General features: G+C 38.2%; 1 protein-coding gene across 3 annotated transcripts in view; it reads left to right on the top strand.

Annotated features, from left to right (window-relative positions):
• Nucleotides 1-12,015, top strand: part of Taok1 (TAO kinase 1) — a 112,445-nt gene that overhangs the window by 75,622 nt on the left and 24,808 nt on the right. For 2 of the 3 annotated variants that reach the window (XM_042282429.2, XM_006977440.4), the window contains exons 9-13: nt 1,168-1,261; nt 3,090-3,171; nt 6,300-6,467; nt 6,875-7,078; nt 9,101-9,235. In XM_042282429.2, coding sequence (XP_042138363.1) covers nt 1,168-1,261; nt 3,090-3,171; nt 6,300-6,467; nt 6,875-7,078; nt 9,101-9,235 — 683 coding nt within the window. The remainder of the gene's footprint in view (nt 1-1,167; nt 1,262-3,089; nt 3,172-6,299; nt 6,468-6,874; nt 7,079-9,100; nt 9,236-12,015) is intronic. The other variant, XM_076577602.1, reaches the window with a different exon arrangement.

The raw sequence follows: 12,015 nt of genomic DNA, 5'->3' as shown, positions 1-12,015 counted from the left end.
GGTGATTCACCTACTACCTTCAGCTTCCTAAGTTCAGGAAATACCCGTGTTGCCAGGTGGTAGTGGTGTACATTTTTAATCCCAGCGAGGCAGGTGGATCTCTTGAGTTTGAGGCCAGCCTGGTCTACAGAGCTAGTTCCAGGACATCCAAGACTACACAACAAACCTTTCTTGAAAAACCAAGGGGGGGGGGAAAGACCCCTGTGTTAGGGCAATAGAGGAAGGCACGGATCCATATGTAAAGGCATGCATAACCATGCACACCCCCCTCCCCAAATAATAGGGAAATATGAACAGTTTTCTGTTTGAATGTGAGGACTCAGTACAGTGGCCTGATTCTTTGATAGGCGCAAGTGATTAAAACTACCTATAGCATGATTGAGGCTTTGGAACCAAACTTCAGTGGGGTTTGGTACCAGGTGACTTTAACACCATTAGGTGGCACAATTTAATGCATATCGTATGGCTTTTATGAAAATGTTCTTGTATATTGACATGTTTAGGGATGGTGGGCCATCAGAACAAGTAGTTTATCTCAACTGAGTTACATTAAAAAGTTCTTTGTTGCCAGGCAGTGATGGCGCACACCTTTAATTCCAGCACTCGGGAGGCAGAGGCAGAAGGATCTCTGTGGGTTCCAGGGCAGCCAGAACTGTTTGACAGAGAAACCCTGTCTCAAAAAAAAAAAAAAAAAAAAAGCTCTTTGTAGGGGCAGAAAAAAATGGCACAGCTGGTAAGGGAGCTAACTGAGGTCCTGAGTTCAACCACACGGTGGCTCACAACCGTCTGTAATGGGGTCTAATTCTCACTTACAGTGTACGTGAAAACAGGCCACTCACATACATAAAATGAATCTATAAATATTTTTAAAGGGTTCTTTGTAGCCAGGTGTCATAGTACACACCTATAATCCCAACACTCGGGGAGCAGAGGCCGGCGCATCCCTGTGAGTTCAAGGCCGACTTGATCTACAAAGCAAGTTCCAGGACAGCTGGGGTTACACAGAAACCCTGTCTCAAAAAAACAAAACAAAAAGGTTTTTCTGTCTACAACAATTTTTTATTAAGCTTAAAGTTATTTTGAAAATATCTTCTTTAAAAACTTGATTAACATTTTAGTATTTTTATATATTCACATTTTAACAGAAAGGTTTCCTCTCTTTTATAGCGGAGAGGAAGCCTCCTTTATTTAATATGAATGCAATGAGTGCCTTATATCACATAGCCCAAAATGAATCCCCTACACTACAGTCTAATGAATGGTGAGTATTCCCACAAGATATTGATTAACATTTTGAAAATTTTGTAAATATTGATAAAATATAAATCATTATCAAGATGACTTAATTTTATGTAAGTAAATATACTTACTGAAAAGAAAGTAGGTTTACTTTTCTATTAAATTTTAGGAGCACAGATAACCGTAATAATAGCATTTTTAAAAATGCACAGCTATAACCTGTTGTGATAATTGTATGAAGAATAGATTATCATTTATATTGTATAAGACATAGGTAAAATGGTTTGATTCTTTCAAAATTGTTAGGTTATTTAAAACCTTGGAAATGTTCTAACTATGTTGTTCTCATTGCTCTGATTTTTCTTCTGGTGTGTAGTCTTTAATTTGATAAAACTTCATGTAAAGTAGTATGTGGAGAAGAGATTATTAACAAGTTGAGACTAGAATTGTTATGAGTTGAAAAAAAATGTATATTAGTTACTTTTCTCATTTCTTTAATAATTTACCTGACAAGGCAACTTAAAGAAGGAAGAATTTATTTGGGATCACAGTTAGAGGATATAGTCCATTGTGAAGGGAAGGCATTAGTGGTAGGAGCTTGATACATTGTGTCCTCAGTGAGCAATTAGAAAGAGATGGATAATGGAGCTCTACTTGCTTTGATGCATTTATTCAGTCTGGAGCTCCATCCCATGGCATGGTGCCACCTGCATTCAGAGTGAGTCTTCTGCAGTTGAACCTTTCTGGAAGCACCCTCATAGACCCCCTCAGAGGTGTGTTCCCATGGTGATTCTAAATTCTCTCCAGTTGGTAGGATTAACGACTACTATTCCACACCTTGTCAGCATTACACTTCTTTCCCCTAAACTTGCATGTTCATTTCATAATACAAAATACATTATTTCATCTCTGAAAGTTCCCATAGTCTCTAACAGTTCCAACATTATATAAAAGTCCAATGCCTGAGGTCTCTTCTGAGACGTATGGTAAACTCTTACTTATGACCACTTGTGCAATGAAAAACAAGTCTCATTTTCTATGATCTTAGCCTTTAGGAGGATGAGGCAGGAGGATTGCTTCAAATTCAAAGCCAGCCTGGGCTATAGTGTGAAACTCTATCTCAAAAAATAAACAACAACAACAAAAAAATGTTACTCTTTTAATATTAGAGATAAACATTGATGGAGTAATTATTTATTGAGTGATCCACTGAGCTCCCATGACACATAACAGGCTTTTAATATTTTTAAAATATACCTTTATTGGTTTTCTAGATGTAATGGAAATCTTATCCTTTTGGTCAGGGACAACAACTGCTCAGGTGTTTAGAAATGCTCTTCTTCCCTGGTCTGCAGAATGACTACGCAGAGAAGGCCTGTCTTGAAAAACAGAACAAACAAATGCTCTTTTCCAGAGGGAGTAAGAGTTATGTTCTAAAACAGCTTGTATAGAAAACAGTCCAAAGCACAAATAAGGCAATACTGAAAGGGGAAGGAATGTGGGAAAGCGTATTTGAATGGGGAAAAACTCTGGATGGCCTTTCTTCCTTTTGACTAAATATCGAATTGTTTCTGATAGGTAAATATGTGGGAACAAGATTTTTTTTTCTAGCCAAGTATATACTTATACTCTATCGTGGCACTATACCCCTAGCCTAAGATTTTTAAATGATCTGTGCAAATCTATTTTTGAAAAATGTTGAGTCATTGGTTGCGTTTGATATCTTTGAATAGATGAAATTATATTATCATTTCTTTTCCATTCTTCCTCCTGTGAGTAGGCTTATGCCTTTTTGAATGTGTTTTTAAAGGAAATAGCAATATGTTCACTTGATACTTTCTTTACAATAGGTCTGATTATTTTCGCAACTTTGTAGATTCTTGCCTCCAGAAAATCCCTCAAGATCGCCCTACTTCAGAGGAACTTTTAAAGGTCAGTCTGTAAAACTTTGTTTTAACCCTTAAGAAATGATTTTAAAACGCTTTTTTTACTCAGTCAGGATTAACTATGTTGGTTTTTACTAAAATACTATATTTGGGGCCAGTGACATAGCTCAGTAAGGGCACTTGTTTCCAAAGCTAACAACCTTCATTGAATCCCCGAAATCTACATGGTGAGAGGAGAGAACTAATTTCAGCATACATGTCTGTGTTGTGTTTTCCCCTTCATAAATAATAAACACATGTAATAAAGGCTTTGTAGTTCTAAAATAATAATTTAAAAGTTGTTGTTGTCTTGGGTTTTTTTTTTTTTTCACTGCTGGCACTCAAATAGGACTGCATATTAAGCATGTACTGTTATCAGTTAGCTATTTCCCCCAGCCTATTGAAATACTAATTGTTGTTTTTTTGAGATAGTGTCTCAACTCTGTAGCTATGACTGTTCTGGAAATTACTATATAAACCAGGCCTTGAATTCACAGAGATTCCCCTGCCTCTGCTTCCTTAAGTGCTGGCATGAACCACCCACTCAGCTAAAATATTAGTATGTTTATATCATTATTTCTTGATTCTGAGTATTGGACTCAGGACTTTGAAAATAGTAGGCAGGCATTTTCCCAATTGAGCCACACCCCTGGCCCTGGTGACTTACCTTAGATACTGTATTTTGTTTTAAAGATTTTTAAAGAGTGTATGTGTACGAGAGGGAGAAGGAGGGAGAGAGAGAGAGAAGACTGTTCTTCTGAGGCAGAATCTCAGCTAGGCTGGAAGATCACAAGCCCTTCTGGTCCCCCCTCCATTTGTAGACACTTCACCTCGTTGTGAATGCTGGCATCTGAACTCTTGACTCATTTAGCAATGAAATAGTATAAAAAGTGTGTAGCTTTAGATTGCCAAGATGACCTAGTGGATAAAGGCACTTAAGACTTAAGACCTGGGTTCTATCTCTGGAACCCATATTATAGAAGGAGAGAATTGACTCTCACAGGTTGTCTTCTGACATCTGCATAGATAGGAATGCACATGCTCATGCAACTCCTTTCTCACAAAAAATTTCATTTACAATATTTTAAAATATAGATTCTCTTCAATTTAACTGGCCTTTCTCAAAAAAGTTTTGAGTGTTGACCATTTAATTAATACTGATAATAGTATAATAGTTTTACTGATTTTAGTGGGTTTTGCCCCTTTTTTTTGCAGGAAGGTTGGTTTTTTATTTTATTTTTCTTAACACTTATTTTATTATGTATACAGTGTTCTGCCTGCATGTTTGCCTGTATACCAGAAGAGGGCATCAGATCTCATTATAGATGGTTGTTAGCCACCATGTGGTTGCTGGGAATTAAACCCAGGACCTCCGGAAGAGCAGCCAGTGCTCTTAACCTCTAAGCCATCTCTCCAGCCCCTTGCCCTTTTTTTTTTTTTTTTTTTGACTCAAGATCTCATTATGCCTTGATTGGCCTGGAACTCAATATATAGACCAGGCTAGCCTTGAACTCTTAAAGATCCTTCTGTCTGCCTCCCTAGTGCAGTGGTTAAAAGTATACATCTTCATATTTGTCTTAATGTGGTTCTTAAAGCATCTTTTTTGAGAAGGGATCTCATGTATCCTAGACTGGCCTTGTACTTTTGCTGTGTAATTGAGAATGATCTCAAAAGTACTGATCCTCCTGCCTTACATCCCAAGTACTGTGTTCTCCATGGTTGTGTATATGGTACTGGGATTTAATTCAAGACTTCGTGAATCTTAGGCAAATACTACCAACTGAACTACATCCACAGCTCTCTTAAAATATCTTGATTAGATCTGAAGAGGTGGCTCAGTGGTTAAGAGCATTGGTTGCTCTTGTAGAGGACCCAGGGTTGATTGCCGGCACCCACAACTGTTTGCACTCTCAGTCCTCGAGCATATGATGCTCTCTTCTGGCCTTGGAGGGTACTGCACATGCACAAAACATACTTAGACAAAATACTCATACAAATAAAATAAAAATACAAAACATCACCAGGCAGTGGTGGTGCATGCCTTTAATCCCAGCACTCAGTAGGCAGATGCAGATGGATCTCTGAGTTTGAGGCCACTCTGGTCTACAGAGTGAGTTCCAGGACAGCCAGGGCTACACAGAGAAATCCTGTCTCAGAACCATAAATAAATAAATAAACGAATAAATAAATAAATCATCTTGACTAGGCAGTAATGAGAATTTGACTCTAGCTAGAAGTTGTTTCCACAAGATTTATATGAACTATTTTTGTATTAATGTTTTAGAATTTCAAAACAGGTAAATTTTTTTTCACTCACAAATGTCAGCTAAATTAAACTACAACAAATATACATACATAGGATAATATTATTTGCTATCATGTTATATAAAAAAACAGTAAAAGTTTTCCATACTGCTTTTGTAGTTCCAGGGAATAAGCTCATCTATAGTCTCAGAAATGGAAGCCTGACCATTTGAACACTCACACTAGCAACATATTATAATAGTCTGGTCATGGCTGTTTTTGCCTGTATTTCAGCACTAGGAGGATCACTAGTTCAAAGCAAAACTGTGACTGTCACAGTGAAATCCTGCCTCAAGAAAAAGAAATCCATAGTGTCTTAAATTCTGGTTACTTCATTCACTTTCGGTTACTTAAAGCAAGCATAGCTTATAATCAGTAGTGAATTTTCTTAGATTTTATATGCTTTGATAATTTCAACTATTTTTTTTTTCCCTCTGAGATAGGGTTTCCTCTGTGTAGCCTTGGAGCCTGTCCTGGCACTCACTCTGTAGACCAGGCAGGCCTTGAACTCACAGAGATCCTCCTGTCTCTGCCTCCCGAGTGCTGGGATTAAAGGCGTGTGCCACCACCACCCAGCTCTCAACTGTATTTTCATTGGCCAACTAAATATATCATGGTGAGGAATTATTCAAGAGTATTTAATATGTAAGCACAAATTGAATGTAGAAATTACTTCTTCCTAAGTATCAAAAGTCTTTGATGTAAAAGAATCAGATAGCTATAGATTGTATGAATTGTATATCATAGTGTAATAACTGTAGATTATGAGAAAGGAATATATTTGAACTAATTAGGAAAAAAGTAATCTATTTTTATTTTTTTCCCTTCCAGCACATGTTTGTTCTTCGAGAGCGCCCGGACACAGTGTTAATAGATCTTATTCAAAGGACAAAGGATGCAGTAAGAGAGCTGGACAATCTGCAGTATAGAAAGATGAAGAAACTCCTTTTCCAGGAGGCACATAATGGACCAGCGGTAGAAGCACAGGAAGAAGAAGAGGTATAATTCCCCAAAATAACACAAATTTTTAGTTTGATTTATTGATTTCTTATACTAATTGTCCAGCTAAACATACTTTTAATATCAATGGTTCCAATATACTGTGCTATTATCATTGATTCTCTGAAATCCTTTAATCTTATTTTTATAGGGGTTTGGGATTTAGCTCAGTGGTAGAGTGCTTGTGCCCTGGGTTTGGTCCTCGCTCCAAAAAAAAAATCTTGTTATTATATACTTTCTATCCAACTGTTTTATGTTGTGTAGTAAAGGATACAAGAAGTCTTTTATTGAGTATGAGAAGTCTTTTACTAAAGAAACCTCTTTGTGTTCATCAGGCTTCTCTTCTCCTTTAATCGATAATTGAAAAAAAGATTTAGATATTTTAGTTTAATGCTCTTTTCCTTTAGGAGCAAGATCATGGTGTTGGCCGGACAGGAACAGTGAATAGTGTTGGAAGTAATCAGTCTATTCCCAGTATGTCTATCAGTGCCAGCAGTCAAAGCAGCAGTGTTAACAGTCTTCCAGATGCCTCGGATGACAAGAGTGAGCTAGACATGATGGAGGGAGACCATACAGTAATGTCTAACAGTTCTGTCATCCACTTAAAACCTGTGAGTATTTGCATTTCTATGGGGGGTGGGAGCCAAACCCTCAACTTTGACCCATCATTTTCTTCGACTGATTAATTCAAGAGATTTTCCTTGAAGTTTAAGAAGTTTGGAATCTGGGTGTGGTGGCACACACCTGAATCCCGTACTTGGAAGGATCAGGAATTCAAGGGCTACCTCAGCTACATAGTAAAGTTGAGGCCAACCTGGGCTGCATATGACCCTGTGTGCCACCACCACCACTACCCCTAGAAAAAGGAAAAAAGCAAAAAAGAGTTTGTGCTGGAGAGCTGGTTCAGTGGTTTAGATCGTTTGTTGCTGTTCCAGAGGACCTGAGTTTGTTTCTCAACATCCACAACAAGCATTTGTGTCATAGCTGTGTATAATTCCAGGTCCAAAGGACATAATACCCTCTTCTGGACTCCATGGACATCTGCATTCAAAATGTACAGATGTGTGTGTGTGTGCATGTGCATACAAAATCTCTGGATGTCAGGGTTACATAGAGGACATCCTATGCCCAAAAAACAAACTTTAGATCATTTTTGTTTTCCATAGCAATGGTTTAAAGTATTAATCTATCACCTGAATATGGGAAATTACTGTTTTGAAACACATTGTTGTTTTTGTTTTGTTTTGTTTTGTTTTTGTTGTTGTTGTTGTTTTTCTTCTCGAGACCAGATTTCTCTGTGTAGCTTTGTGCCTTTCCTGGAACTCACCCTGTAGGCCAGGCTGGCCTTGAACTCACAGAGATCCGGCTGCCTCTGCCTCTGTGTGCTGTATATGCCAAGCCTTAATATATCTTAACATATACATAGCACCTATTATGAATGATGGTTAAATTATAACATCATTGTTATTATAAAAATTCTACATAATTTTTATTTTCTCTTGAGACCTGTTCGTAGTCTAGACAAGGTTGGGTTTACATTCATGGCAGTGTTGTCTCAGCCACAGGCAGCAGCCCCCACACCCAGTAACAGCAAGAGTGGGTTTCTTTTTTTTTTTTTTTTCTTCAGACAGGGTTTCTCTGTGTAGCTTTGGAGCCTGTCCTGGAACTCACTCTATAGCCCAGGCTGGCCTCAAACTCAAAAAGATCCGCCTGCCTCTGCCTCCCAAGTGCTGGGATTAAAGGCGTGTGCCACCACCGCCTGGCGATTTTCCTTAATTTTTACATCTTTTCTAGTGTTTACTCTGTCTGTCTACCTATTTATTTTTGGTTTGTCATGACAGGGTTTCTTTGTGTAGCCTTGCTCTCCTAGAACTAGCTCTATAGACCAGGCTGGTCTTGAACTCATAGACATTCTCCTACCTCTGCCTCCCTAGTGCTGAGATTAAAGGTGGGCGCCACCACCGCCCAGCCCTCTATTGTTTATTTTAGACAAATGGCAGAAATATTATTATAATCTTAAGTTTATCATAGTTTCACCTATCTATAACCAAAGAAAACACAACAAAATGGTGTTGTACTGCATTGCTTATAAAACTCAAGATTAATTATTTGAAGCATTCATTACATGTTGTATTATTTTGTTTTTTTAATTTACATTAAAGTTTTTCGGTTTTATTTTAAAATATTTGTGTATGTGGGGGTTACATGCAAATGAGTGCAGTTGACCCTGGAAGCCAGAGGTGTCAGGTCCGCTGAAGCTGGAGTCAGAGGTGCTTGTAAACAGCCTGATGTGTGTGCTGGGATGAAACTTGGGTTCTGTGCGGGAAGTACATGCTATTTACCACTGAGCAATCTCTCCAGCTCAAGCTTTTTGGTTTGCATATAATATATAGAATATAAAACTGTATATTGCATATGTTGAATCTGTATTTTTTCACGCACTCTGGAAATAATTTCAGCTAACTCTACTTGTGTTGAAAACAACAATAATATTTCAAGTTCCTTCCTATTTCTGCTTTGTAAAATTGTGTTTCTTTAAGATTATTGATTAAAATTGCCTTTATTCTTTTCCTTGAAACCTCAAAAAATGGTTCACCTTACAAAATAGTTTCTGTCTCTCTTTCTCTTTTAAGGAGGAGGAGAATTACAGAGAAGAAGGAGATCCTAGAACAAGAGCATCAGATCCACAGTCTCCACCTCAAGTGTCTCGTCACAAATCACATTATCGTAATAGAGAACACTTTGCAACTATAAGAACAGCATCACTGGTATGTATTCCTGTCCAAAAAGCACTATCTTTGTTATGTTGGTATATGAACTCAAATATAATAACTTCGTTGTTTCTGTGTTTGGGATTTATTTTACAAAACATTAAGCATTTAATTTTCCTGTTAGAAGAAAGCACTCTTAGTAATGTCTTTGAGATATATATTCACATAGTAATTTTTGTTGGTTTGTTTGTTTGTTTGAAACAGCATCTTACTCTGTAGACCAGGCTGAGCTATAACTCACTGAGGTCCACCTGCCGCTGCTTGCTGAAGACTGGAACTAAAGGAGTATGCCACCATGCTTGGCTTCAAATTCTTTTTTTTATTTATTTATTATGTATACAGTGGTCTGCATGCATGTGTCCTTGCAGGCCAGAAGAGGGCACCAGATCTCATTACAGATGGTTGTGAGCCACCATGTGGTTGCTGGGAATTGAACTCAGGTCCTCTGGAAGAGTAGTCAGTGCTCTTAACCGCTGAGCCATCTATCTCTCCAGCCTCCCCCCCTTTTTTTTTATATTTATTTATTTATTTATTATGTATGCAGTGTGCTGTCTGTGTATATGCCAGCACGCCAGAAGAGGGCACCAGATCCCATTATAGATGGTTGTGAGCCACATATGGATGCTGAGAACTGAACTCAGGACCTTTGGAAGAGCAGCCAGTGCTCTTAGCCTCTGAGCCCCTCAAATTAGTTTTGATTAGTGATACAAAAGAAGTTTTTGTGCCTGGTCTACAGAGTGAGATCCAAGACAGACACCAAAGCTACACAGAGAAACCCTGTCTCAAAAAAAAAAAAAGTTTTGTGACAGAGTTTGAGCATTTAAAGCTGTTAGGTTTTAGGAACAGGAGAAGAGAATCAGTGTATTGCCACATAAAATTAACATTCCAAGTGTGTTAACACAAACTTAATCTCAATACCCACGAGGCAGAGGCAGGTGCATCTCTGGGTTCAAGGCAAGCCTGGTCTACATAAAGAATTCCAAGCCAGCCAAAGTTACATAATGAGACCCTGTCTCAAAAAGAGAAATGAAAGAAATGCCTGGTGATGTGGCACACACCATTAATCCCAGCACTGGGAAGCACAGGAGGCAGATATCTTGGATTCTAGGATGGCCAAGTCTACACATGGAGAAACACTGTCTCGAAACCACCTCCCCCCCCCCCAAAAAAAAAGATCAAGAAAGATAAGAATTAACAAAAAGAGAAAGCTATATGGTTAGGGTAGCCAGTAAGAGGGAAGTGTTTGAAAATTAGAAAATTGCAGTTGATTGTATTAATATGCTCTAAATGTCATTTCCATTTCCCAAAAAACAGCATGGATTATTTTTCTATTACAAACATATTATGGGACATTTAAAACCCTGTTTCGGCCATGCTTGCAGATCTTCACTGCTAAGCCTTTCCACTTCTTTTGAGTTCTAACTAAAAAAGTGTAATATTTCCATTTTCCTTTTCTGTTTCTTTGGATACTGGCCTAAGTCATAAGCATGCTTGCCTTGATATTCTTACTCTTCCTCTGAAGATTCCCCACTGTTAAAAAATATATACAATTGTAAAAGATTTTGAAAGTAGCCAGTTGTAGTGCATGCCTTTAATTCCAGCAGGTGGATCTCTGTGAGTTTACAACAAGTGTGATAAATATACAAAGTTCTAGCCCAGCCACGACTACACAGTGAGACCCTGTAGAGTCAAGCATGATAAAAGATTCTCAATTTAAAGGAAAGTGCATTAAGATGTCATGGTTTGGTTACTAGAATATATAGCGTGAGCCAAGTATAGTGGCATATGCCTGTAATTTTAGCACTGAAAATATTGATAGAGAAGGATCTTGAGTCCAAGGCCAGTGTGAGCTGCATAGTTGAGACCCTGTCTGAAAAACAAAAACAAATAAAACCCCAAGGATTGACAATTCACCTAAGTAGTAGAGTACTTAAGTCATTTATTCCAAACACTTAAATTTTATCTCCAACACCATACACCAAAATAAGAGTTTCAGAGTTGTCTGGTTTATCAACTTCACAATGCTATATGGCCATGAAACTATATGATACACAATCAAGAACACAGTGTTGCCGGGTGGTAGTGGGGTACACCTTTAATCCCAGCACTTGGGAGGCAGAAGCAAGCAGATCTCTGTGAGTTCAAGGCCAGCCTGGGCTACCAAGTGAGTTCCAGGACAGGTGCCAAAGCTACACAGAGGAACCCTGTCTCAAACAACAACAACAAAAGAAAAATAAAAAAAACAACAACACAGTGTTTATAGGTCTAGGAAAAAGACTCAGTTAATAAAGAATTTGCAACACAAGCATAAGAACCTGAATTTGGCTGAGTGATGCTGGCACACTCCTTTAATCCCAGCACTCAGGAGACAGAGACAAGCGAATCTCTGAGTTCGAGGCCAACCTGGTCCACAGAATCAGAAAGGCTCCAAGTTCAGTGAGAGACTGTGTCTCAAAAAAAGTATGGTGGGCCAGCTTTATAGCCCAGTGGGAAAGATAATTTTACCTTCAAGCCTGACAATCTGAGTTCTATTACTAGTACCCACATAATGGAATGAGAGGATTAACTCCTGCAAGTTGTCCTCTGACCTCAACACAAACACCATGGCATGCCTCACACACACCTAATAAATAAATAAATGTAATAAAACATTAAAATTTATTTTTGAAAGATTAGGTGCATAGCCATTAAGACACATGACCTTGCCTTCTGGCCTGTATATGTGCACACATGTACAGATACATATAAAGAACATAATTTTCCACTATAAATCTTAC

This window comes from Peromyscus maniculatus, chromosome 8, assembly GCF_049852395.1.
Source record: "Peromyscus maniculatus bairdii isolate BWxNUB_F1_BW_parent chromosome 8, HU_Pman_BW_mat_3.1, whole genome shotgun sequence".
Classification (NCBI taxonomy): Eukaryota; Metazoa; Chordata; class Mammalia; order Rodentia; family Cricetidae; genus Peromyscus; species Peromyscus maniculatus.
Note: the sequence above shows the minus strand (reverse complement) of the source record. Positions and strands in the feature narration are given on the sequence as shown.